The sequence below is a fragment of the Gopherus flavomarginatus genome, chromosome 21 (genome assembly GCF_025201925.1).
Source record: "Gopherus flavomarginatus isolate rGopFla2 chromosome 21, rGopFla2.mat.asm, whole genome shotgun sequence".
Classification (NCBI taxonomy): Eukaryota; Metazoa; Chordata; order Testudines; family Testudinidae; genus Gopherus; species Gopherus flavomarginatus.
The window spans coordinates 17,919,716-17,947,588 of NC_066637.1; the positions used below are offsets into that span (position 1 = coordinate 17,919,716).

The following is a 27,873-nucleotide window of genomic DNA, read 5'->3' on the forward strand; positions in this document are numbered from 1 at the left end:
GCGAAGGACGGGAGGGGCTGTGTGGGCTACAGTTGCAGCCACACACGTGCACAGTGTGTGTGTGCATGTTGTCCCATCCCTCAGAAGGGGAGCCTGTCTCCCTCCCTTTGTTTTGGGAGAAGGAACTGAAGCCTGCTTCAGGACTCTGTGTTCCTGCAGGTCTGGGTCCAGATTTGCAGCTCCTAGTTTGGCAAAGGGAATCCAAGGTCCCTGGCCCAGCTGAGATGTGCAGGGCTCCTGATCACAGAACAGGCAGAGATCCCATCCAGGCACTCCCACAAGTGGGGTAGAGCAGACAGCACACGTCTGTGCCTTTGCCTTCTCCTCCATGCTGCACTCTGTAAGGGACAGCAGGGCCACCAATGAGGTCTCAGCAGCAGAGAGGAACTGGATCCTCAAATCCTCAGCATGGGGAAGGCTAGAGAAGGCAAAATACAGCCCAAACCTCTTTCTTCTCTTTATACTGCTTTTGCTAGTAAGGTCCAATAAAACTTTCTGCAGCTGTTGAGGCACAAAAACCCAGCAGGCTCCTTAGTGTATCTGGCCATCCCTCTTCTATCAGTGACTTACAGGCCTGGTTCTGCCTTGCTAGCTGCATGCACAATAGTCCATCAGTTAACAAATCTGAGGCCCATGCAGATTTAAAAAACACCTCATTTTATAGGTGTGAAACTGAGGCACAGAGAGATTAGTTGTCTTGCCCAAGGTCACCTAAGAAACCTGCAGCAGAGCAGAGAATTGAAACAGGGTCTTCAGAGTCCCAGACTATCATAACCACTGGGCTATCCTTCCTCTCCCCTCCGTGAGCCAGGAAGCACCAAGCAGGATTTCAGACACAGGAAAAGACAAATTTTAAAAAGCTCAGTTAAAATGTATTCCTGTGCTGAATACTCATCGCCACCTGGTTATTGGGCAATTTAGCAAGTAAATCCATGCTTAACTCAAAGGAAAAGTAAGCTCCCTTTATCGTTTTTAAGACGGACAAAGCTGTAGCAGGCAATGGCAGTCCCGTTCACATCTGTGGGCTGCTAACCACGTAGAGTGATCCTTTTCACGGCACTGCCTGCAATGCTCTCCACAGATTTTCCTTTTTAAACTGACAGTAAAACTGCAATGTTATTTCCATCATGAATTATTCTCCACCAGCACAAAGTTTAAAGGAAGACCCTAGCATTGAATGATGATCTCTTAGAGAATTACAGAGTTATCGAAAGACACATTTGCAAAACTGCTTGCACAAGGTCTGTACTTCCATTATGTGGAGTTGCTGTCTCTCTCACACTGAGACTGCTGTCGGGAAGAGACTTCCCAGGAAGGGCCTACTGATGCTAAGTAGGAATCAGAGAAGCTATGTCCTTATTAGAAAAGTATTGAAAATGGAAGTTTTTGTTGTTTTTTTTAATTTGAGTTAACAGCTGTTTAACCATTTAAAACAGTGGTTCTCAAACTGGAGCCTCCGCTTGTGTAGGGAAAGCCCCTGGCAGGCCAGGCCGGTTTGTTTACCTGTCGGGGCCGCAGGTTCGGCCAATCACAGCTCCCACTGGCGATGGTCCACTGCTCCAGGCCAATGGGGGCTGCGTGAAGCCGCGGCCAGGACATCCCCCAGCCCGCGCTGCTTCCCGCCGCCCCCATTGGCTGGGAGCAGTGAACCGTAGCATGTGGGAGCTGCGATCGGCCGAACCTGCAGACCCAGGAGGTAAACAAACCGGCCCAGCCCGCCAGGGGCTTTCCCTACACAAGCAGCAGCCCCAGTTTGAGAACCATTGATTTAAAACACGGTCTAGGTTAATTTAACAGCTGGCTTTAAAGACTTGAATGCAGTTTGCAAAAGTTAACTAAAATATATTTTTAAAACAGTTGCTTTAGATTGTTAAGGTGGCACCTTCCCTGCTTGATGGTTAAATACAATTAAACACTTTCTCTTAGTGCTTTCTTTTTAATAAATTGTCGTGATTAAAATGTCTTTTATATCACGCTGGAGTTTTCCTTTAACAAGACAGTTCAGGGGAGGTTCGTCACATTGGAGAGAATCCACATGGGCAGTTTCTTACAGCTGGGTTGCAAACGGTTTCACAAATAGGAAGTCACATATAATTCTCATCACTGAAATCAGTTGCCCCAGCAGCCACTTTCCACTTAGGCGCTGATCCTGCAAATCAGACGCAGCCCCCACCAACCCAGTGCAGTTGGATCCAATGGCAGGATCAGAACCTTCAGCATCAGCTGTTTAAACCACTAAGGACTTTCCAGCTATAACTCCCGACACAAGTCTTCAAACGTATTTCAGTGATTTGTGTTCTGAAGACATACAAGGTACAGTTGCTTAAAACAATAAACCAAGGCTTTTCTTAGAATGTGCTCATTTGTGCTGTTGAAGGTTTTGTAATTTATTCTGTGTATCAAAATTAAAAGTGCCTTCGACATTACCCAGAAAAGAACCAATACTTTGGAGTTTTACAAATCTTTCCACCACAAAAAACAAAGGCTAAAGTTCGATTTTATCTTTGATAAAATTATTTTTTTAAACAAGAGAAACTCACCAACAAAAAATAAAAATAAAACAAAGCTCCTATGTACAAACACACGGGAAACAGCCAATATCCACTGTAGGGGATGTGGCTTATTAGTAATGTTGGCCAAACTCAATCTCCTTGTGTTCTCTCTCCCCCTCCGGAGCAACTGATGGATCACATCCAGGCTCGACGTGTTTTGTATTTTTTAATAAAGTTTGTAATCCAATGGACACACAAAACAAAACTGCGCTGAGAAAACAGTTCCATAAATTAATAAGTGTTAGGGTAGGCGAGAAGAAGGAAGGAGGGTAACAAGTCTTTGTACAAGTGTATAACACTTCCACATATTGTGAGACAAGGGACAAGGGAAGGTAATGTTTAAATGAAGCGCACTTACAAATGAGTGACAATACAAAGTCTGAGTATGAAAATAAGATTTTCTCTGAAAACACATTTTTGGCACAGATTAAAAAAAAATGTATGTTGTGGGGATTTGATTTTTTTAAAGTCAGTATTATATATATTTATATATATTATATATATATATTTATATATACACACACGCCCACTCAGTTCTGCATATCCCACCAGGAAGGAAAATAGCTCTCCCTTTGTTTTATTTTTTTTCAGTGTAAACTGTACATCCCAGATGAAGAGAAGATGACTGCAGCAGAGGAAAGTGGAGGAGAGGAAGGGTCACATCCAGGAAAAAAAAAAAATAAAAAAAAAGTGTGAAATGATCCTTGACCCACAGATTTCAGCAGAAGTTCCCAGGTCCTGCGTTTAGTCCACAACGCATGTTAATGTGTGCCAAGACATCCATAACGTCACAGCATGTCTTCAACTGTGCAAAGGTCCAAGTCACTAATTTAGTGCAAAGGCAGTTCAGGTTCTTTTTTTTTTTTTTTTCTTTTCTTTTTTGATAAAAAATATAGCCATCCTTTATTTTCCCCAAAAGGAGGCACAGAAACCCAATACCAGTCCGCCTGTTGAGTGCATCAGTTGTCCATAACCTAAAGCAATATGTAAACATACAAGGTAGCAGAACCACTACCCAGCAACAGTTTGATCGAGGCCGGTTAGGGCAGGAGGCTGGTAGTCTGGCAGCATTTTCTTGTGTCATTAATTTTTCTCTTTTTTTTGCTGCAGGGCCTTGGAAAAGTCAGTAACCAACAAACAGCTCATACCGATGCGATGACAATCATGAGGTGAGGAGAGATGTTGGAGATGCTGGCTAGGAGGTCTGGAGCTAGACGGGACAGGTGGCTTTCAGAGAATTCGCAGGGTGGGAATATCTGCAGAACATAGGCAGGCTGGGAAAGAAAGAATGAAAAAACAGCTAGGAACCCCTGTATTTATTTGTTTTTCTATGAACTGATTGGACAATCACCCAGACAACTTATTTGGTGCCACAATGTGGAAATCCTACCGAACAATGCCAAATTTGGAAGGTGAACTGTGAATCACAAATAGTGTGACATAGAAAGACCACCACAAATGCCTCTTAAAAGCTTATATTAATTTTTTTAAAAGCCACGTTAAATACAGTCCTTACTCCCCTCTCTTTGCTGGAACTTTAAAGGACCTAGGTAGCGATATCACGCAGTGATGTTACCTGAGCTGCAGCTTTTCATTCCTAAAACTGAGCTTCAGACATTCTAGGAATCCATATCACCCATCAGTCTTAGGCTGTCTTTACTAGCTGCATTGCTGGAACACTTCAGTGTAGACACTCACTACTGTGATGAGAGAGGTTATCCCATCACTGTAGTTAATCCACCTCACCAAGAAGTAGTTAGATCAATGGACGCATTCTTCCATCAACCTAGTGCTGGCTACACCAAGGGTAAAGTCAGCTTAATTACATCACTCCGAGGTTTGGATGTTTCACATCCCTGAGTGACATAGCTAGGTCGACCTAACTTTTCAGTGTAAACCTGACCTCAGTTGGTGGGGGATAGGGGAAAAGATGAAAGAAGCTGCAGCTTAAGGTTACAGAGCTTTATATAAAGTGATCAAAAACTGGGACACCGGTGGCAACGTTTTCTAGGGTTGCAGAATAGTCACACAAAAGGGCATTTTTGGAAAGCGCATGCTCACACTGCTACGGCCAGCTTCTGACACAGTAGCAACACGCGTTTCAGAGGGGAGGATTTTTTCCCAGTAACTTAATGTCTGACTTGGTTTATCATGAAACACTAAGCAAGTGTCGTTAATATTCATTTTGAACAAAGGAGCAGCTTTGATAGTGTCTCCATTTATCTGACTTCCCTCTTCCACATCGTTCATCAAACTGAATACTCATTCCAATAGACTGTTTGTTCTTGTTAAACACAAGCAAATCTAACTCAGTGCAGCGATGTCTGGAACAAGCATTTTGTAGTTATACAAGACAAACTTTTTGATTTACGTAATGAAAAACATATTTCAGGTGTCCTGAAAAAAAGTTCCTGGGACATCCATGAAAAACAGGGAAGTGAGGACTTCAGATTTCTAATGTTCAAAAAGAGCAAAGATCACTTTTGTTTTTAAAAAGACAGAAATTTATAAATCAAAGCAGCAGCAAAGCACAAAAACTTTTTTCTTTTGTCTTAGCAGTTCACCATTAAAAATTAAATGATTTACTTTATTATATTTTCACCAAAGAAATAAAAGGCTAGCATTCCACACGCTAATTCTTTTGAAGACACAAGCATGCACCTTGACACTAAACACAAAAGGATTTTTTTGGTTTATATCCCATAATTATATAATGGTATCATTTTAATTTCATTTTTAACTGCAAAATTTCACTGTTTCCATGCAAATACCTGATTAGAGCCTGGGTTGGGAACATTGATGATTCCTGCAGCTTGTTTAGCCTGCAGGTAGCTGATGAATGCAGCCTTAAGTGACTCAGTCTGATTCACTACATCTTCCTGGTCTCGTCCACAAGGCAAGGCCAGTAAAAGGCAGTAATCACTCTCCACCTGGGAAGAAAAGAGGACAATTAACAGTCAAGCGTTTGCTAGGGACGTGCCTGTTCCTGACACACATTCATTATCTTTAAACCTTTACTGGAAAATCCTCTCTTTTAACTTCTCAGGAATTAATTGGCTGTGGGTGTTGCGAAAGGTCACTGTAGGCTTCTCAGCCAATTAAAAAAATAGGCGAAGAGACTATGGAAACTTCTCAGCTTCCAATGTACAAACATAACTTCCACTTCCCATGTTGCTTAGACACTTCTGAGCTAGTAAAATCTGCTACATTGGCAAGAGACAGATTAGTTCAATTTTCTTTTAAGGGTCATGTCTGACAAGTCTGCTACTGACATTATACCTTTCCGTAGAGAGCAGAGTAACACAAGAGCTGTATGATCCCAGATCGACACCACTCCCTCACCTGAACTAAGTGAAGACTAGACACTCATTCATGTTTGCATTTAATCCTTTATGTCAAAGGAGACATACTTGCCCCAGCAATATTTCAGAAGTCCCATCACTTACTGCAGACTCCAAAACAATATATTACCACGTACCATCATTCTGCGTGCCACACCCTCCAACTGCGAAGCCTCCAGTCGCATGCGCTGAGCAATTCGTAGGGGAGGTCCTCCTTCAGGTGCTGGTAGGGACCGGTGCGCCAAGACGTTGTTACCAGAGACAAAGTGGAGCTGAACTGCGGCTGTGTCATTCTTTAGAGCCAAAAGGCCCTGCCAGACGATTGGGTATTTCTGAAAATAAAGGATGAAGAAATTTTAATACAAACAAATGAAGAAATAAAATAAAGATATAATGAAACACTGACAGAAACGTGTTTCTAGTATGCAAAAGTTATCTTAACTGTGAGGGAAATCACATCTGTGCTGCTCATATGCTTCTGGCACTTTCAGCAGCAATTATGGCACCAAGTATAATGTTTTAAGAATGCAGTACATTTAACGCCTTCTCATAGTTGATTCCCAGCAAGGACTGATTTGGGCCACATCCTGCCAAATTATTAATACAACACTTATTTCTTCATAGTGATCAATGGCTCCATGTCTAGTTGGCAGCCGGTATCAAGCGGAGTGTCCCAAGGGTTGGTCCTGTGGCCGGTTTTGTTCAATAACTTCATTAATGATGTGGAGGATGGTGTGGACTGCACCCTCAGCAAGTTTGCAGAGGACACTAAACTGGGAAGAGTGGTAGATACACTGGAGGGTAGGGATAGGATACAGAGGGACCTAGACAAATTAGAGGATTGGGCCAAAAGAAACTTGATGCGGTTCAACAAGAACAAGTGCAGAGTCCTGCACTTTAGGATGGAAGAAACCGACCACCTAAGCAGCAGTTCTGCAGAAAAGGACCTAGGGGTTACAGTGGATGAGAAGTTGGGCATGAGTCGACAGTGTGCCCTTGTTGCCAAGGCGGCTAATAGCATTTTGGGCTGTATAAGTAGGGGCATTGCCAGCAGATCGAGAGACGTGATCATTCCCCTCTATTCGGCATTGGTGAGGCCTCATCTGGAGTACTCTGTCCAGTTTTGGGCCCCACACTACAAGAAAGATGTGGAAAAATTGGAAAGAGTCCAGCGGAGAGCAACAAAAATGACTGGGGGCTGGAACACATGACTTATGAGGAGAGGCGGAAGGAACTGTGATTGTTTAGTCTGCAGAAGAGAAGAATGAGGGGATTTGATAGCTGCTTTCAACTACCTGAAAGAGGGTTCCAAAGAGGATGGATCTAGACTGTTCTCAGTGGTACCAGATGACAGAACAAGGAGTAATGGTCTCAAGTTGCAGTGAGGGAGGTTTAGGTTGGATATTAGGAAAAACTTTTTCACTAGGAGGGTGGTGAAGCACTGGAATGGGTTCCCGAGGGAGGTGGTGGAATCTCTTTCCTTAGAGGTTTTTAAGGTCAGGCTTGACAAAGCCCTGGCTGGTATGATTTAGTTGGAAATTGGTCCTGCTTTGAGCAGAGGGTTGAACTAGATGATCTCCTGAGGTCCCTTCCAACCCTGATATTCTTTGATTCTAGGACAGTGGCCTTATAGACTCAGACTTTAAGGACAAAAGGGACCATTATGATCATCTAGTCTGACCTCCTGCACAATGCAGGCCACACAATCTCACCCATCCACTTCTATAACAAACCCCTAACCTATATCTGAGTTACTGAAGTCCTCAAACTGTGGTTTGAAGATCTCAAGCTGCAGAGAATCCTCCAGCAAGTGACCTGTGCCCCATGCTGCAGAGGAAGGTGAAAAACCTCCAGGGCCTCTGCCAATCTGAGCTGGAGGGAAATTCCTTCCCGACCCCAAATATGGCAAATCAGTTAAACCCTGAGCATGTGGGCAAGACTCACCAGCCAGCATCCAGCAAAGAATTCTCTGTAGTAACTCAGATCCCATCCCATCACAGACCACTGGGCATACTTACCTCCTGATAATCAAAGATCAATTGCCAAATTAATTGCCAAAATTAAGCTATCCCATCATACCATCCTCCTGTCTGTCTATCCAAGGTCCCCATTACCTTAGTATCTGAGACCCAAATACTTTCATACATTTATCCTCATGTTATACTTAGGGAACTGAGGCATACAGAGACTAGGTGACTTGCTCTTGGTCAGACAGGAAGTCTGTGGCTGAGCAGGGACTTGAACCCAGATCTCTTGATTCCACATCACCATCCTTCCTCTACCCACCTCTCTCTCTCTCCTCTCCCCAGGCTCCAGAATCTAATATTTTTTTAAATAAATAATCTCCAGCCTTCATGGTTTGCAAAGATAATATTCCAAATGTGAACAATTAGACTGTGGACAATCAAACATGAACTCAGACACACGGACTCTTCTCATTCATCTCAATAAGGTGGTAACTCTTATCACTGGAGTCTAAGAATATTCACGTAAATGCCAACATTGTTAACTATTTCACTAGTGATAAAAGCACCCAAGAAAGTAGAGGGATGGTCACATTATGAAGAGTTGCATTATCTAATGTGAATGGCACACAACATTTTGGTGTTACAAGTGGGAGGAGCTTGGCAGAATACAACCGCTTATTTTTCCCTTTGCCCTAGTCCTGGTTCAGACATAACGAAACAAGCAGCAGACAGCAGCTCAAGAAGGAGAAAGAGAGATACTTACTGTTAGGAGCTGAACCATATCCACAGGTCTCTGAGAAACAGAGTGAGGAGATGGATCTTGTATTAGAGCAGACTGAGGTTCCGAGCGGGACAATGCCAGCCCCGGTGGGGCCCCAGGGCCTGAAGTTGTAGAGATAAATAAAGATTGCTTCTGAACTGCCTGAGGCTGGTGTGGTGATGGAAGCTCCTGTTTCATTGAAATGGCAACAGGGGAAGGATAGGAAGTTTGGCCCGTATCTGCCTGTGCCCTCTGAAGATGTACATGAGGGTCTATCTGTGCTGCATGCCTATTTACAGTGGCGTGGTGGGTTTGTTCAGGTCCTGCTGCCTGTGACCCCTTGGAGTCCTGGGAAATCTGAGGAGTTTTGCTGCGCACCGGCTGACTGGGATGTGAGTGTTCACCTTCTGGCAGACCCTACAAAGCAATGATAGGAGAGAAAGGGAAAACTTTGGAGAATGCACAAATCTTTCTCATTTAACAATTAGACTGTTGGGAAACAGTCAAATGATTTCTCCTACTTAAACCTTTCTAGACATCTATTGGGTTCTCAGTATGGTCCCTATCACTGTAGTATGACTTCCTCACACCTGTTAATAAATTTATTCTCACCACAGTAATGGGAGTTCTCACCAGTATTTTACAGATGAAGGATCAAAAGCACAGAGACTTTCAAACACAGATGGAATCTCAATCCAGACCCCCAATTCAGCGCCTCAAACTGCAGGACCACCCTTAACTACACCGTCAACCCAACTAGGTATCGATATCTCACTCACTCACTCACATGCTGTTTGTCTGTATAATACAGTAATTACTGGAGAGGAAAATAGCTACAAGTGAATGAACTCAAACAATGTGCCAGCTTGCCTGTGTCGGGAATTGTTCCTCTCTTATATCACTACACCTAGGAATTTATAAATACATTTCATGCACTCCCAGAATGGAGCCCTGTTGTGATAAAAAGAAAATAAATTAGGGGATTCTCCCCCTTAATTCCTTCCCAGGAGCTTCAAAAAGGTGTTTATCCCATATTTCTCAAACAAAAATAACTGATTTTTAGCATGGTAGTACTATAAAACACAACCTTAAAGGGAGAGGGCAGAGTGCATGAGGAACAAGCCAAACTCATCCCAGTTATAACTCTCACTACAGTTAGATGCAACTGCATTAGGACTATATTTATCATAGCATGTTTTAAACTCAGGTAAAGGAAAACAAACAGAGGAAATCATCATTTTCTCACCTGAGATGGGGTCATACTCCTGGAAGGTAGACCAATTGGCGATGCTCCAGGGAACTGAGGATGACCAAGCTGGGCTGCTGTATGGTAATTTCTCATGTCACCATACACAGATCTATAATCATGAAAGGAACTCCCTGCAGGATGCATGATCTGTACTCCATGAGGTACAACCACAGGCTGTGTCAAAGGCAGTCCAGGAAGCTGGCTGCTGGGAGGGACGCTGAGGAGCCGGGGCTCACTGTGGGGAGAGTGCGCCATTTTGACTTCAGAAGACTTGGGCGCCTCTTTTCCCGGTTGTGGAGTCTTGCTGACTGGGGGAGTTTTCACAGACCCTTCTGGTGTTCTGGATTGTCTAGTTTCGGGGTGGTGGTCGCCCACTGCTGCCAAGTGTGGGTGCATCATCATCCTCACATCTCGAGGCACATTGTACTGGTCGAGTCTTATACCCGTAGCATGCATGCGATAATCTGTCTGCATTACTAACACGTCGGACTGTACAGGGGCTGACCCTCTACACACAGTATGATGGTAATGCATCTCATCTTCTGGGGGATGCTGAGACGATAACGGAGGCATGACTATGTCTCTTATTGGAGCTGGCTGAGGTGTGCTGGATCTCTGAGGTCTAATTTCTATCTGAGGTTGTAGAGCTGCTCTGGGAGAGTGGAGCGCTTCTGGGCGAATGCCATAGGGGATACCAGGCAAAGGAGGGGTATTCATTCTCACTTCACCTTGAGAAAGATGGCCAAGGGATACAGTCTGTGTTACACTATGAGGGGGCATTATAACAGACTGCTCAGGATGCATACTGGAGATGTATTGAGGCACAGGAATTCCTGGAGCCAGCATGACAGAGGTGTTACTAGATAAAGCTGGAGATGAGGTACTGCCAGGATGACAAGCCCTTGGAAATGGAGAGGGAGAATGCCCACTTGTACGTGGGGAATGTGGCTCCTGTTTTGTAACCCCCAAATGAGAAATAGCACGATCTGTTGGGGTGTTGGGTCCTGAGCTGACATGATTTGCTTCTGAATGCATTTTACCAGACAGGGAAGGGTGATGAGGACTGACCCCAGGGCTCAAGTTTGATGGCTGAAGAGCCTTAGTCTCCACTTTCAGAGCAGTCAGATCAGGAAGTTTTTTGTTGGCGGAAGCAACACTTTGAGAGAGTACCATCTGGTTGTGAACTAGTACAGGTGGAGTGTTTACAGTCTGGGAGAGGACTTTAACAGACCCTGACTGAGAAGCAGGAGTTTGGACAGAAAGGTGGCTTGATTCAGATTTCTCTAAGGTAGTGCGTTCTTGTTTAACGGAGGAGATCACAGGTGATGTATTGTAAGGTTGGGTTCCTAGTACCAAAGAATGGGTGGACACAGTCCCATATCCTGTGGGAGTTTGAGAACCTTTCGGTGCTGGTTGCGATGGAGTAATAGGTTCTTGTTTAATTTGTGACTTGGACACAGACTGCTGAAACTCTATATCAACAGCACTTGCTGGGGGAATCTGACTGATCTTTGCACTAATTCGTTGAGGGCCCTCTGTTTTCTGTCCTGAGTAACTCAAAAGTACAACACCCTCTGAAGTGTTTACTCGCAGACCTGGGCTGGATCCAGTTTCCACTGGCCTATCTTCAATAACAGACATAGATCCTGGATGAAACCTGCTGTTATCATTTGTGCTAGGTTTCTGCTTGTATTTTGGTGAAGGAGCATTAACTAAACATGTCTGGGTTTGGGGGACTTGCTTCATCAATGTTATCCTTGGAGTTTCCTCTAGATCAACGCTATGGGGCATTCTGCTTATAACAGAAGTAGCTTTGGGGGCAATAACTGTACTTATTTTTTCTTTCTCACTGAAAACTGGCGCCTCTGCTACTGGGGGATCCAAAGAATTAGTGATAGGAACGGCTGGTTTTTCCTCTGACACTGGTTTTATGGCCTCTACTGGAGGATGAGGAGGTGCCTCCTCCAAACGAGGTGCACTAACTGGCTCAGCAACAGAAGTTGTGACATGCGTAGTAGCAAGGCTACTTGCTGAAACATATTTGGGCTCCATAAGTATCTTCCTCAGAGTACTGGAGTTTGTATCAATATCAGATGCTTTAGTATCAGGGGGAAGAGCTGGTGGTGGGGTGGAACGAGCACGGGTGTCATCGTGTCTTACAATCCATTCTGTCACGTTGGTGGTGCACGAATGGAGGGGGACTATCCCAGCTGGTGCAGGGGTGGGTAATTTTGCTGCAGTTGCAGAAGGAACTGAAGGAACGGTAATATTTGGAGCACTTGGTGGAGTAACGGGGGCATTTTCAATAGCTGACCGTAGCTTGAAACCAGTTTGGCTCACATCATCCACAGGAACAGGCTGGGAAGGTAGGTCCAGAGGAGCAGGAGCTTTAGGAGGGACGTTGCTCTCAGAAACAGCTTCATGAGAAATTCTCTCAGTGGTTGCAGCCTTGCTTGCATCAGTAATATTCAATTCAGTAGAAACCTGAACAGAGTTTTTATTTTGCTTTTCATCTTTCAAGGTTTCTTCCGGTTTTGCTTTAACTTCATTGGCATTAGGAGACTTACTTTGTACCCTTTCAGGCTCAAAAGCACTAACTTCGGCGGTATCCCCTTTCTTGCTCATGCTCCGTTTACGTCTTTGCCGGGTGGTCTTTTGGCGGCCTTTTTCCTTCCGAGAAACTTCCGTTTCCTGTAAAGTTTCAGCTTCCTGTGCAGAATTTGAAGATTCACTGAAGCTCACTTCAGCCTCCTTATTTTCTGCCTCTACTGTTGATGGGGTAGTGCCAGTTACTTGTTGCACAGAGGGTCCAACAGCAGCATCTGTTTCCAAGATATTGTTAACTGCTTGATCAGTTTCAGGCTCCATTTCTTCCCTAGGGGATGGTAACACCACTGGTTCTGCAGGTATCTCAGATTCCGATTCAGCAGCAGGATAAGTTGGAGGAGCAGGAAAGCTTTCTGTTTCTCCAGAAATATCATTTATGATGGATCCAATAGCTGCTGCCAGTTCTGTTTCACTAGCCTGATGTGCAGGTTTGTCTCCCTCCTCCTCCTGACGAACTTCGGACACGTCAGCTGCTTGTTCTTTGTAAGCAGCAACTGACGGTGTTTCAGTGAGCTTTGCAATGTTCTCCACAGCCTGTTCAAGTTCAATCTGCTTTGCTAACTGGGCAGCTTCCGGTGATCGGTTTGATTCATGCATAATTTCTTTTTCTGTTTCCTGGAATGGATCTTCTGGCTCATTCTTTACAAAATGGGGTGACAAATTGTCCTCTTTTTGTGGGCTTTTGATTTTTGCTGGTGATATTGCCACAGGCTCTGCTTCCTCTTCACTTGGTCGCAGGGCACCTTTGACTTCATCAACATTGAGACGTATTTCCACATTTTTCAGACACAAGGATGCTTTATCTACAACAGTCTTGGCATTTCTAGATCTTCCTCGTTTGGATTTAGTAGCTTTTTCTGGGGCATTTTTTTTCTCTACAATCTCAACTGTGGGGGTTTCTGGAAGATTTTTGTCCACATCAAGTTCTTTTCTGTCACGTTTCTGTTCGCTTGCTGCTGCTTCTTTGTCTGTAGTTTTTAATTTATTGCTGTTCTCACTAATATTTTGTTCTTGACCAGCTGTTTCAGTGGCCTCTTCAGATTCTACAGCGATATTTGCCTTCGGTTCATTTTTCCCTTTTTTCCCCTGCTGACTGCTTGCAGCTAATGAATGACCATGTGTTAGTTTTTGGGATCTAGGAGATCTCCATCCCTCTGCAGGTTTAGGGGTTTCCACTGTTTCTTTAGTCTCAGTCTCTTCTGCCTCTTGCTGTACCGGTTCTGTCTTAATAGGAGAGATTTCTTCCTCAGGCTTACGGCGTGATTTTGGAGGCCTTCCTCTTCTTGGTGTGGTAGGAACAGTTGTTACAGTCTCCTGCGGTTCCTTTTCTCCTCTTTTTCTGGTAGACCGAGTTACCTCTGCCGGATCCTTCACTGGAGATGGGCCTTCATTGTCTCCTGTGGTAGCATAAACGGATCTTACATTTCTGCGTCTAGTTCGACCTACTGGCAAACTTAGCTCTATGTTTTCTGGCTCTGTTGCAGCACTAGGAGATTTAGCAGCATTTCTTGACACTTTTTCTGCTTCTACTTTCAATTCTAAAAGTTTCTGTGCTTCTCCACGAGGAGAGCTTGATCTTTTAAGTTTTTCACGGTCAATCCTTTCACTCTTCCTTGTGACAGGTTTCTCTGTGATATTTGTTGTGGCCGACTGAACAGGAGTCTTGGAACGTTTATTTTTGTATGATTTTTTATCTTTTACAACAACCGGGGGTTCGACTTCCATGTCATTGTCAGAAACAGGCGGCGGAATCTCAGAAACTACCTCTGCTTTCTGACTTGCATTAGGATCGGTGTTAGCAGCAGGTAGGGCATTTTCCTCTTTAGGTTTGCTAGATTCATCAGACTTCTGAACCAATTTGGGAAGTGGTGGAATCAAGTGTGTGTTGTCAGGTTCTGGATCTACATTGATGTCTGTTTGTGAAAATGAAGCTCCCGGTGTAGGCGGCTTTGTATCCAAGTATGAAGGATGCTCTGTTGATATTGAGTCTTCCTCAGAAGCCAGAGTTGCAGGAATGACATCTTTATTGACTTCTATTACTGGAGGCAGTTCAAGTTGCTCAGGTGGTTCTACTTTGACAGGAGCAACAAGTTCAGGAAGAGGTTTTGGTTCTTCTGTTGTAGAAGCAAGTTCAGATGGCCTTTCTTCTCTTGCAGAAGTTATATCCACTACTATTTTTTCATTTGCTACCTTCTCAGATATGACTTGTGCTGATTCTTGAGGTACAACTGTGACTGAAGAAGGCCCAATAAATGATGATTTATGTTCTGGTTCTTTATTATCAGGAACAGTTTCTGGTGTCTTAGGCCGATTTTCTTTGTCTTCCTGCTTTTCCGCTTCTTTTGGTTTTTGATCTCTCTCTTTTTCTTTTTGCTGCATTCGGGTTAGCTCAATAAATCTACTGTGAAAAAGAACAACCGGTTCTTGCACCAACTCAGATGCACTGTTACTCCCATCAGAAGAAGTCTGTCTCCCATATATTCGACCAGAAATGAAGTCCAGGTCATCATCTTTTCTTTCTAAATGCTGTAGACGTTTAGAATCTTGTTCAAAGATTGAGCTATGTAAAAATCGAGAAGCAAACAATTCCTGTCTCTCTTGCTCCTCCTCTTTATGATCCTCTTTCTTATCATCTAGTTTTCCTTCTGAATCGGTCCTAATTTTTTTCTTTTTCATATACCAAGATGGAATAGGTCTTGGAGCAGAGTCAACTTTCTCTTTGTCTTTATTGTTTCTAAAACTAGCAAATCTTGAGTCCCAATCCAGAAAAGACCAGTTTTCTTCTCTAGATGAAGAGAGAGATTTAGCTCTTTCAAGCAAGGCTTTTGTGTCTGGTGTGATTGTCTTATCCAATGCAAAGGAGTAAAATTTGTTTCTTTCTAAAGACGTTGACAGCCTTTCCTCTCTTTCTCGGTCCCTTAATAAAAAAGATAACCTGGAACTCTCTAATAACGATGAGGCTTTAGGAGAGTGGGGTTTATTTTCATTGTCATCATCAGAATCTGAAGGTACCTCCCCTGGTTCCAGGTCCCGTACAGACCGCTTTCGTATGCTGTCTCTTTTAACTATACTACTTGGGAAGCTAATATCAACTCTGCCAGGCTCTTGTTTCACTTGAGATTCCCATCGATTTGATTCATCTTCAGAACTAAGTACCGATAGCTTTATTTTGGCCATTTCTGCCATCTGCTCCCTTCTGCTGGAATCGTAGGGATTAAATTTTAGGGATTCCTCCCTCACAGTCATATTGGAATATGAAAGACCCTTTTCTTCTATTTTAGGTGATTCTTTGGTTTCTTTTAATGGAATGAGCCTTGGGGAATCTAGTGTGTCATCATCCTCCTGAAAAGGAAAGTGTCTGATACTAGGTGAACAGGCAGTCCTTTCAGAATCTTCACTCACCTGGCGAGAGCTTCTGTAGTTCCTCTCTCTTTTAGTGCTAATTTCAAAATCAAAATGGTCAGTCTTTTTCTTTTTACTTGGTGGAGAGTCATCTGTGACATCTTGTGGGGGTTTGCCCACCTCATGAACCAGGCTACGCCTTTCATATTCATCTACTTCTTTTTTTGGACTGCCAAACTTCTCAGACTTTGCTATCTCCATTTCCATCTGCTGTTTTAATCTGCGACTTTGCTCCATTTGTTTTCTATAACTTTGTGTGTAATCAATGTCAATACCAATTTTCTCTTCTGTATCAGCTGACTGAGGTTTCTCATGGCCAAGTTTATGGTCAGGAATCTCGTCAGGAAGACCACAGAAATGTTTCTTCATGTCCTCTCTCTCTGTTCCTTGATCATCCAACAGCTGCATTTGTTTGTGCTGTGGTTTTACTGGATTAAGTTTTTTAGAAAGGATTTCTTGAGTTTCCACTGGTTCATCAACAGGCTCTCCTAGCCGAGGCTGCAGTTCTAAACTGGGACGCAAGCCAATCCCAACGGAAACATTAGCAGGCTCCTGTGTATCTTTGGGGCTGGTAACAGTAATAAGTCTTTCCAGTTTAATTTTTTTAGATTCCCTTTTAAGCATCTCTTTCCTCAAGGGCTTTCTTTCCAATTCTCCTTCCCGTAACACTGTAACTTCTCTAGATGAAGTTGTCACATCAAGTTGCTTTTTCAAGACCATGCGTGCAGCATCTTCCTCATCTTGGCTGCTTCTTTTAACTTCCAGTTTTTGCCTGTCAGGTTTCAAGTTTGCATCAGCAAAACGTCTTTTACGAGCCTCTAACTTGTCAAGATCTACTGCGTTTGCCCCTTCTGTAGTCTGCTCTGTCTTCAAGTGTTTCTTGGACTTCAATTTTCCCTCTTTATCAACTACTTCTACATGACTGGCAAGTACCTTCTCTTTTGGCACCTTAGTTCTAACAGGTTCCAGTTTAGACTGGTCAGATTTTGTTTGCTCAATTTGAGATGTCTGGACTTTTTGTTCAAGAAGTGGCGATTTAATAGTGTCATTATCAAGCTTTGCTCTCAGTTTCTCCAAGGTAGGCTGATCAATAACTTTCCCTTCCTTTTCTTTTACTCGAGTCAGCACCACACATGGCATTAGTTCCAGGCGGTTTTTGGCTGTCCCTTCTTTGTCAGCTCTCTCTTTACTCTGTTTACTATTGCCCTTTAATTTTTCAGGGCTGGGTTCTCTCTCATTTTCTTGGTCTGTTTCAGAAGACTGAGAGCTTGGTGAATGAATTTTTGCTTTTCGTTTCTGCTTATCAGTTTTATCCTTTTCTAGTTTTTCTGGCTTCTCTTTCCTCATCAAACGTTTGTCTTTGTCTATTCTCTCTTGGTCAAAAGCACGTTCTTTATCATTTTTCTCATTTTTTGCGTAACGCTCTACACGCGTCTTGTCAAGTTTGTCATACCTTGGAGGAGAAAGTGAGCTGCAGCTCCCACTCCGATCTGAAGACCTGCTGTAGATCCTCCTTTCAGAATCACTCTGAAGCCTTTCTGATTGCGAGGGAGACGCTCCAGGGCTCTGTGGCCGTCTGGAGTGAGCTGGACTTTGACTGCGTTCAATTGGCCTCCTTTCATGATCTCTGTCCCGATCTGATTCAAATCGTTCTCTTTCCCTCTCTCTCTCTCGTTGTCTATAACTGTATTCCCTTATATCTTGTTCATAAGGATCTCCTCTGTAATCCCTGTATTCACGTGGATCGTCATAATATCGTGGGTCATAGTAGTCTCCTTGATAAGGATCCCATTCTGCATAAAATTCTCTGCTTCGTGCAGGATATTCTCTCCTAGGATCTTCAGGATACGTCCCTGGAGTTCTAACAGTCTCATAGTAAGTACGGTCAGGCGCATATTCATAAGATCCTCTTCTTTCATCTCTGCCAAAAACAAGAATAATACAGTGGTTAGTTTTCCCTGTTAATCAAAGTGTTGAATTATGAAACTTTTCTACATGAAGAATTATTTTATGATAGTTTCTTTATTTCGTTCTATATCATGGCAGATAATCATAGCTGTACCGATCAATTTAACAACAATGAATAAGTGCATAGTCGATGAATCAATGTGTTAGTTATTTTGTTCATCAGGTAGCTTGGGTGAACATCTTTGAATCAATCCTATTATCGTGGGGGGGAGGGTGTTTTTGTTTTTGTTTTTTAGAGCCAAATTAGTATTTACGTCCTTATTCAGGGAACAAATATAAACCAATTTGATGAAAAAGTGTACCCTACAGAGCAAAAGCTTCACTGTATATATAAAGACCCCGCACTTTCAAAAGCTGCTATGAGAGAGCAGTAATTAGCTCTGAAAACATACATCAGATCAAATGTCAAGGTTTCCATCTCTCAACTAGTAACTTGTAACCAGTAAGAGGGAACTGTGTCAACATTGCAAAAATCCAAAAATCAGTAAGACAAGTTTCACGGCAGACCGGGGTTTTTTTTTTTTGAATCTTTGTTACATTAGAAGTACATAGAGTACTCTTATTCCCCAACCATTTAAAAGTATGTTTTACACCCTCCCTAGTGCTAAAAGTGGAATGTTTCTATCTTGTAAGAAGTATACAAAAAGAAAAACTACTCTTTACCCCCTAAAAGGAACACACACTTTCAACCTGCACAAGATTACAGAATATTATGAATTGCAACTGTCAGGAGACAGCTACTGGGGACAGGTGGAGTCATGCTAATGAGCTCGAGTTGACCACTGGAAGTTCAGGCCAAATTCATATAGTACCAAAACCTGTCTCTTTAAAATAAAAGAGTTAATCTGAAAAAAAATGGCTACCCTTTGCACTGCAGACGGTCACCCAAGTGGGTTTGTCCAACTGGCAAAATGCATTATAAATGATAAATTGCCGAGCCATATGATAAACTGCATTTATCATATGCCTCAGATTGCCTCACTTGTACTTTGCCCCAACCCGTCTCCTTTGGGACAATGTCTAACTACTACAGTAGCTCAGGCAGCTTTGAGCACCTGTCATTTTAAAAAAGTCAAACTGACATAAAGATGTTCCCAAAGAACTTACACTTGCACAAGACCCAGAATGTCCAATACACAAAAATTCTGAATCAACAACAGGTTTAGGGTCAAATATTTCAATACCTTGAAGACCTTAAAACAGGTGCTTTGTTCTATTCAAAAGAAAATTCCCAGTTTTTCAAAAGGGGCACATATCACTTGCTTCTAGTCCTAGAAAGTTCTGATATGTGGGGCCTTAAAACTGTAACATTTTTATGTAGAAAAGTTATCTAAGGTATTTGCAGAATTTGATAAAATGTATTCATTATAATTTCTCTCTCCCAGAGCCTTGTACACTCATAAAAGAAAGAAAACCTGGCTTTACAGCTAGAAGGATACAGTCCCAATCAAATGTTTAGAAATTATCTATAGCATTTTAAAAAAGATTTTCTGTAAAATGGTGTGTAACATACAGATTATATAATAATGTGGTATATAGTTGTTACACAAAATGGTGTCCTGCATAATTTAAGCTGTGGCTTTATTATTCATGAGTAACACGCTCACCCCAACAGACCTATATGGTCCCTGGTTCACTGCGCCCAAGTAAAGATTATGTGAACATTCAAATCAGACATTGGTTTTGATAATGACAGCTGATTTTTTAAAGAAAGAAAGAAAAACAGATGTTTAAGTTTCATCTTGTTCTAGAAAACCGTGTTCTAGTCAGAAATATTTCACAGCAAAGATCAGCTCAAATGGCATGTGTGTACTAAAAGACATCTGATGAATGCAATTCTCTTTTTCTAATTCAGTGTGGTTCAGCCAGAGGAAATTGTCACTGCCTGCCTGCTGGCAGATCACAATTCTTGGCAATGATTTGGGAACACACCAATTCATTTCCATTATGCAAATTATCATTTCCAATTTCCAAACTAATCTTCACTTTTTAAAAGCTGGCAACATTACATATGTTATTTTGATCTAATTTGATCTAAAACAAGAGCAGCACGTTTTGAAATAATGTGTAGCTCAGTGTAAACGATACCATGCTGGACTCATTTACAAGAATTCAGAATCTTAACAAATAAGCCAGTTTTTAAAACAGTCATAAAAATTTACCAACTCATTTACTTGCCCATCTTTTACCACAATCACTGGTAATGAAAAAATTGGTAGGTTTTTCAACGATCCAAAAACATTATGAGTGGAACTGTGTTAGGCTGCATTAAACCAGAGTCTAGAGAAACGAGTGACCCTTCTGCAACCCCATGTACAATCCTACACACGATGACAGATGCTATAGAAAAATATCTAGATAGAAGATACTTTTCATGACAAATAGCAAGAGAAATTGAAGTCCTGCTCAGAGCTTTTACTATTTTAGCAATACTAGAAATCATACTACTAGGGAAGTGGTGGGTCTGAGTGTAAACTTCAGTCAGATATTTTTCTAATCTATTGAGCTGAAAGTGATGTTAATAGCACGTGTTGCTTGTTAATTTATATACTATTTTGAGAGTGGGGAGAGGAGTTACACAAAGCACTCTTTCCATTCCCTAGCTATTAATAGATGAAGCAGCAAATCAGCAGGGTAGCTGAGCATATATACAAACTAGCTGACCAAAAGTTTCAGTCAAATTTTTCACATACACCTTAATTTTAGTATGTGATGCAGTTCAGAGCCATAATCCATTGCTTGGCTTTTATCTGCCAATTTGTGTAGCTTAAGGTTGATCGTTCACATCTGCGAAAAAGAGTTTAAAAAGCTAAAAATTAAAACTAAGATACTAAAATACATACAAAAAACTGCAGCACATTCCACGAGAGCACCTGTCTGCTTTAAAAGTATCATCTGTGTCAATTATGACCACAGAAAGCTTTCTGCACCAAATTCAAACTGTAACAGTCACTTTTCAATGAAACTTACATCTTAAAAAGGAGGGAGAGTCAACAGGATAAAGAGTGTGCATGCTCTAGGGGGAGGAAGTAGGCTTGAGAGAGAATCTTTTATTTTAAAGATAACTTTAATTATAATTTGGGCATTATGTCCTGGAATTTTAACTACATTTAAAATCCTATTTGAAAAGCAAGAGAATGGAATCAATGTATTAGATACATGCCTTCTTTCTGCTAGCATTTCATAGAAGTCTCTGATATCTTGACCCGTTTTCTCCATGGAATGATAAAATGCCAATTGACTCTCTCGGTTTGCAAAATCCACCTGAAAAATAAAGGGTAATACATGTTCAGTAAAAGAACTATTCCATTCTGACAGGTTTTCAATGTCTCCTGCAGTTCTTGAAGATGGAAGCAGAAGGGAAAGAGTGGGTGTGACACAGTTAAAAAAAACCAGTCCTCAGGACTGGAATTACTCCTGCTGAGATAAAAGACCTTTCCCTTATTATAAGTGTGCTGCAAAGCACAACGTATTTTTATGGAGATACACAAATAAATTCTGGCCAGAATATTTTCTTTCAGCTAGTGAAGAAAATTCAACTGAAATAATTTTGTTTCAAGGAACAAAAGCAAAATTATTAAATAGTAATACCATCGCCAACACTTTGCAGTTATATAGTGCCTTTCGTCCCAGGATATCAAAGCACTTCACAAAGGTTGGATCAACCTTATTAATCCCCTTTACAGATGGGAGTATAAATGACTTGCCCAAGGTTATATAGAAAGGCAATGGCAAAGATGGGAACAGAATCCAGGAATCCTGACTCCCAGCTCTAATCATGACTTGCTGTTTCCCAACTGCTTGCTACAACACTGAGAAAATAATGGCACAATTTATTGGGGGGGGGGGAGGAAATAAAAATTAAGATTTAGAATGAGTTTGTCAAAATGCATTTGACACAATGCAACAGTTTTTACATTAAAAAGGAATTTTAAATAATCAGTTTAGAAGAAACTGGTATAACCACAGTAACAGAGCACAAACACACAATAAGGGTGTTTTTTGTTTCAAAATCACTAAGGAATAAGACCTACAAACACAAGATACAAAATCTTTAATGACCATATCTTTTATTCCATATAAAGGCTACTTATTATATTCAACCACCACACTTAGAAAACTATATAATGTATTCAAAACTTCTAACCACCACAAACATCAAATTTCTATATGAATACACCAGGTGAAAAATTAAGTGATTACCCACTCTTTAGGAGAGGAGGAAGAGGAGGAGAAAGGTAATTCAGAGTTTGGGCTAAACACCCCAAACTCCTGGATTAGCTTGGTGCCTTTGTAGTATTGCTTCTCAGTCATTAGCAACAGATAATAATAATAATATTGACACCAACACCCAAAAGCTTAGAGATGCAAGTTCAGTGAGAAAAAAATGACAGAATATTGGAGAAAGCCTTCTGAGTAACAGTTCAAAATGCCCTAACAGCTTAAGCCGAGTCTAAAACGTTAGTTTAACTCTGAGATTTAGGACCTATATGTCCCACTACATATTCTTTTGGCTAGCAATTTGCAAAATGCCAGCATTTTAAGGGGTAAGACCTGAATACAATTTTTTTTTTCCTTTTTTAGAGGTCATTCTGCACACCTTAATTTTATTCCCACCGATTTTCCTCCCCTTGGTCTCTTTTACAGCTGCTTGTGCATATTCAATTTCATTGTAGAGAACCAGGGCCATGCCTTTTAAGCGGTCAAACACCACCTGTAAAAAACAAAAAAACAAAACAAAAACCAAATAAGAGCCTCATCCACAGGACTTAATGTCAGTCCCAACAAAATCCTAAATCATGAGGACACCGGTAAGAAAATAATTTTTAATCAAGGAAAATTTTCAGGCTTTTTTTTTAATGAGACATGTTGTAATGAAGAGACAGTAAAAGAACAAGGGACTGCTTTGAATTGTGGATATTGTGGCTTGAGGTATATTATGCCTTTATTTTGTTTTTCTGTATTTTACTTGTATTATTTTCTTTGGTGACTGAGTATTGCTGTGTCATTGTTTACCTGAATATTTCTGAAAAAATTCCAATAAATTATAGGGGGGAAAAAAGGTAAGAGGAACATTAAATCACAAAATGAAAACAAACTGTATTGTTACAAACTGTAGCACTATTCTTCAGTTGCTTTGTGCGCACAATTTAGAAACACTTGTTTGTCTTCGCGACCTACACATTCAAACAACAAAAGCTACATTAAAAGAATGTCAAAGCTGCAACAGGTACCCACAGAAATCTTGAGGAGTTATGGCCCCAGTCCTGCAAACATTTACACAAGCTTAACTTTAAGCACAGAAATAGTCCCACTGAAGTCAACTGGACAACAACTCACAAGCTTAAAGTTAAGCATGTGCTCAAATACCTACATGCAATGGAACCTGATAGTTCACAGTTCAAGTGTCCCACTATGTTGCACAACTATGACATTTTTATGTACCTTTTCTTGTATGAATTTCCGGTAGGTTTTTTTCTGAGTCATTTCTGGTCTATTTGGGAAAAAACATAATTATGTCTAATTATGTAATTAGCACGCATAAATATAATCACATAATTAGACTGCATTGTTCCAACATGAAACAACATCAGAATTCTAAAGAAACTTTGTAGTGGGAAAGACTGCACTGCACAAGAGCAGCAGACTAGTTTTAAAGTTTGTTATCTCGGCTCATTCAAAATATCATCAACAAAATACCAAAAGCAACTAGTCTATGTTTTGGACCAACAGGCTGAAAAGCTACAGCACCTTGTAGGCCAAATTTCAACCCAGAGAGAAATTCTATGTCTGAGCTATAAAACCCTGGAAGTCAGGGTTGAAAGGACAGGATGTAAAGAGAGGAAGACAGTAAACGTCAAACCACACACCAAAGCCTCCCACCTACCTTTACCACAGGCCCGTATCGGCAGAAATGTCGAGTTAAATACTGATCCGTTACGTTTGTAGAAAGACCATCTAACCACACGCAGTTTGTAGGCATGCTCTTTCCAAAACCCAGCTGAACACAAAAGGGCAAAACTTCCATCAGTACAATTCACAATTATTAAACTAATTTAACAGAGCATGCCTAATTTAGAATTATATGAAGAAAACTATTAATTTGTATAGTTTTTTTTTAAATTGGCATCTCACGCAGGTGCAAGCAACTCAAAATCATAAAAATAATTCTGCATGCTTAAATAAATACAACGTTCATTTAATATATATTTGGATTTTGTGCAAATTTAGTGTTTCTGAAAGGTGTCAGATTGACAGCTCTGGGGACTGAAATAATCTTCTCCCCAGAACAGGTGCAGCACTGGCAGGAGCAGTACAATCTTCCTACACTGCCCCACCAAACACTGACCTGGATGGACTACCTTTAAAAATGAGAAGATAAATCAGCCTCCATGTCCATTCAATCCTTGGCCTCTCTGCTGCAATTGCCAATAAAGTTACCAAATAATGTCTGTCGTGGTGGTGGTTGAAAATATCTAATCACTATCTAATCTGACCTACAAAGTAGCAGCAAGAAAGACAAAAGTAGTACAAAAAAACAAAACAAAACCACCCTTCACTTCCAGAGTCTGAGCTGACAAAGAATTACAGAACACTGAAAACAAAATTAACCAGAAGGATAATGCGTTTATAGGAGGATTTCTTTACCTTGAGACGGTTATTTCCAAGGTATTCCCCATCCATCTTCTTAATTGCTTTACATACACTTGCAATATCACAGTACTGCAGGAATGCATACTGAGGAACTCCATTCACTTTCTTAATGTCAATATCCTGAAAAAAAAGCAGTTAATGCTCAGCAATATGCCAGCAAGTAAACAGATTCAGCTGTATAAACTAGATCTAAATGGATTTTTTTCCCCTAAAACAAGCCATGTACCACAGCTAGCATTGCCTAATTAACATTTTAGTCAGAAAGATGATTTAAATATTAGCAGATAGCAAGGTGCATTGCTTTAACTGCTTCTCGTTCCAGTGGTATAACCAAATCCTTCTTGATGCAACAAAAGCTCTTCACAATGAAAATTTAAAGCTAGAAAGGGATGTTGCTGAACACCCAAGACGGTTAATGTGATCTACTCACAGAATAGCAGCTTTTGTTTGTTAATACTGTGTGAAACAGAGGTACTCAGAATCATAACAAACACAGAAATACAACTTAGTTTTCTCCTGGAAAGGCCTCAAGGGAAACAACCTGCCTCAAACCAATAGCTGGTTTGTGAGGGAAGAGCCAAACAGGCTTACTTTTCCAAATAAACTCAGTCCATCAACCCTGTTCCTATAAATAGACGACAATGCTGAATTATTCTCTTAAAACAAGTTGGCACCGATTAGATGAAGGCAGAAAAAGAAGAACTACATCCCACTGCTGACACATTACCCAAGAGACCTCAGGCATGTTAAAAAACTGATGCAATCAAAGGAAAACAATTTATGTGTAACAAAACCTGGTTTTAATCAACATAAATAATAGCAGGTTCAGAACTGACATTTGGTCAACATTCAGGCTTACTATACTGGCATACATACTCAGTCTCAGAACAAACCCATCATATTATGATTCATTCCACGCTGAAAATAGAAGGTAGAGATTTGATCTGATTTTTTAAACAGCACAAGCTTCCTTTGTGAGCCATGTACCAATGCTAGCACGCTAATTTGAATATAATGTCAAATGCTCAAGATAAACTAATTTCATAGTTGATAAATTTAGGGACCAGGCCATAGTTTAACATGAGACTCATCCTGAAGCCCTTAGAAACTAAGTAAAACTGGAAGAGATTTACTCAAGAATGGGAGTTCTACAGATGCAGCCTAATGATTACAGTGGAATACTAAAAAAGGACTACATTTCCACATGTCTAGAGTAGCGCTACTGCAGCCCTGGCAAATTGTATTTGTCCAGTCTCCTTTGGCAAGCAATTTATTTTGACAGGAGAATAAAACTTCATGTTTTTTCCTTATGCACTGAAAAGGGTAAAAAGCGAGTCTACTTTGAGCCTAGGCTGCTAAGTTTTCAGGACACTTTTGCAAGGTTGCATTGTTACTAGAATTCTGGCCTGCTAGTAACGTTGATAATATGGCACTATTTCACAGAAAACTACTTTACAAGACATCATAGATTCACAGACTCCAAGGTCAGAAGCAATCATCTAGTCTCACCTCCTGTATAACACAGGCTATGGGACTTCCCCCCCAAAAAAAAACCTAGAGCAGATCTTTTAGGAAAATATCCACTCTTGATTTAAAAAGTGTCAGTGATAGACACCACCACGAGCCTTTGTATGTTGCGTCAATGGTTAACTACTCTCACTGTAAAAAAAAGGTTACTGTTTGTCTAGCTTCAACTTCCAGCGTTGGATCATGTTAGACCTTTCTCTGCTAGACTGAAGAGCTCATTATTGAATATTTGTTCCACTGCACGTACTTATAGACTAATCAAGTCACTCCTTAGCCTTCTCTTAGTTAAGTTAAATAGACTGAGCTCATTGAACCTATCACTATAAAGAATGTTTTCTAACCCTTTAATCATTTTTGTGGCTCTTCTCTGAACCTTCCCAAATTTATTAACATCCTTCATGAACTGTGGACAAGAAAACTGGACATAGTATTCCAGCAGTGGTCACACCAGTGCCATATACAGAGGTAAAATAACCTCTCTACTCTCACCTGATAAGCCTGCTTCTAAAACCAAGGATTGCATTAGCCCTTTTGGCTACAACATTGCACTAAGAACTCATGTTCAGATGATTATCTACTATGACCTTCACATCTTTTTCAATCACTACTTCCCAGGATAGCATCTCCATCCTGTAACTATGGCCTACATTCTTTTTTCCTATATGCATACATTTAGTCATATTAAAAAGCACTGTCATTTTACATGCAATCTAGATTGCATATTATGAGTAACCTGTCCTCGTCATTATTTACCACTCCCCCAATTTTTGTTTCATCTGCAAACTTTATCAGTGATGATTTTATGTTTCATACTACTATTATTGATTACCAACACTAATCTTTGTTTCCTCAGGGCAGCTCAAATGGCGTAACATGAAATTCTGCATCAGAAAAGGGTCTGAGCTATACAGTGTGCAGATTGATAAATCAGTCTTCAGAGTTTATAAAGGTGTTGCAAGCCACAGAGCTGCCATGCAATCTCGCAATAAAATGTAAAGTCATATTTGTGCATATCAGATAGAAAAAGTATGGCATTTTGCATAAGTATGAAATACACTCCTCTAAATCTGAAAGACTAATATCTCAAACGCCAGTAACTGAAATATTTCTAGACAGATTGAAAACAGTACTGAATGTACAGCAACAGAGTAACTAAAATAATGCTGTAAACAAAGTATGCTATCAATACAGAAAGTCTGATACTGCAGACCATATATTGTCTATACTGTAGACGGATATTTGATTCATCAGGAAAATTTCTCTTAAATCTTAACATTGCCATTACTCTACAGAGAGTGCACAATGTGGGAGAAAGAAGGGAATTAATGTTCCTGTGACTGTCTCACTCAGATAAGCTTGTCAGTGAAAAGCCAAACTCCCTCATGTCATCACTAACCATTCTACTCATTGTCTCACTCTGCCCCATTGTTACAGAACAGGCTGATGACTGATTTCACAAGCTGCAGTTAAACCCTTTGTTTAAAAAAGAAAATCAACAAAAACTAACTTTGTAACAGTAATACTGACATGAAAATAGAATTGAGCATATTTACATCCATGATGACCATTAATAACTTTTCTGCCGCACTCCTATCCTGCAGAATATCCTTAACCGTTTGTTGTAACTGCACCTAACATACTTCTTGTAACTGCACACAAGGGCCGTTTTCATCCCAAGGTTACTTCCTCTGCAATATAAGTGTGCTAAAACCACATCAAACTCGAAACAATGCCTCTGGAGTACATTCTGGCAAGAAAAATAACTTATGTCAATCAAATGATTGAATGAACTATATTTCACATGTTCAAAAAGTGATTAACATTACATTTTTAAATCATTCAATAA

General features: G+C 40.9%; 1 protein-coding gene across 1 annotated transcript in view; it reads right to left on the reverse strand.

Moving 5' to 3' along the window:
• Window positions 1-2,478: 2,478 nt before the first annotated feature.
• SPEN (spen family transcriptional repressor) overlaps window positions 2,479-27,873 on the reverse strand; it is a 93,156-nt gene continuing 67,761 nt past the window's right edge. The window contains exons 7-15 of the mRNA XM_050931298.1: window positions 24,495-24,620; window positions 23,734-23,847; window positions 22,447-22,560; window positions 21,010-21,110; window positions 9,867-17,799; window positions 8,624-9,037; window positions 6,031-6,225; window positions 5,324-5,482; window positions 2,479-3,826 (exon numbers count right to left, since the gene is read on the reverse strand). Of these exons, the coding sequence (XP_050787255.1) occupies window positions 3,695-3,826; window positions 5,324-5,482; window positions 6,031-6,225; window positions 8,624-9,037; window positions 9,867-17,799; window positions 21,010-21,110; window positions 22,447-22,560; window positions 23,734-23,847; window positions 24,495-24,620 (9,288 nt within the window). The 3' untranslated portion in view covers window positions 2,479-3,694. The remainder of the gene's footprint in view (window positions 3,827-5,323; window positions 5,483-6,030; window positions 6,226-8,623; window positions 9,038-9,866; window positions 17,800-21,009; window positions 21,111-22,446; window positions 22,561-23,733; window positions 23,848-24,494; window positions 24,621-27,873) is intronic.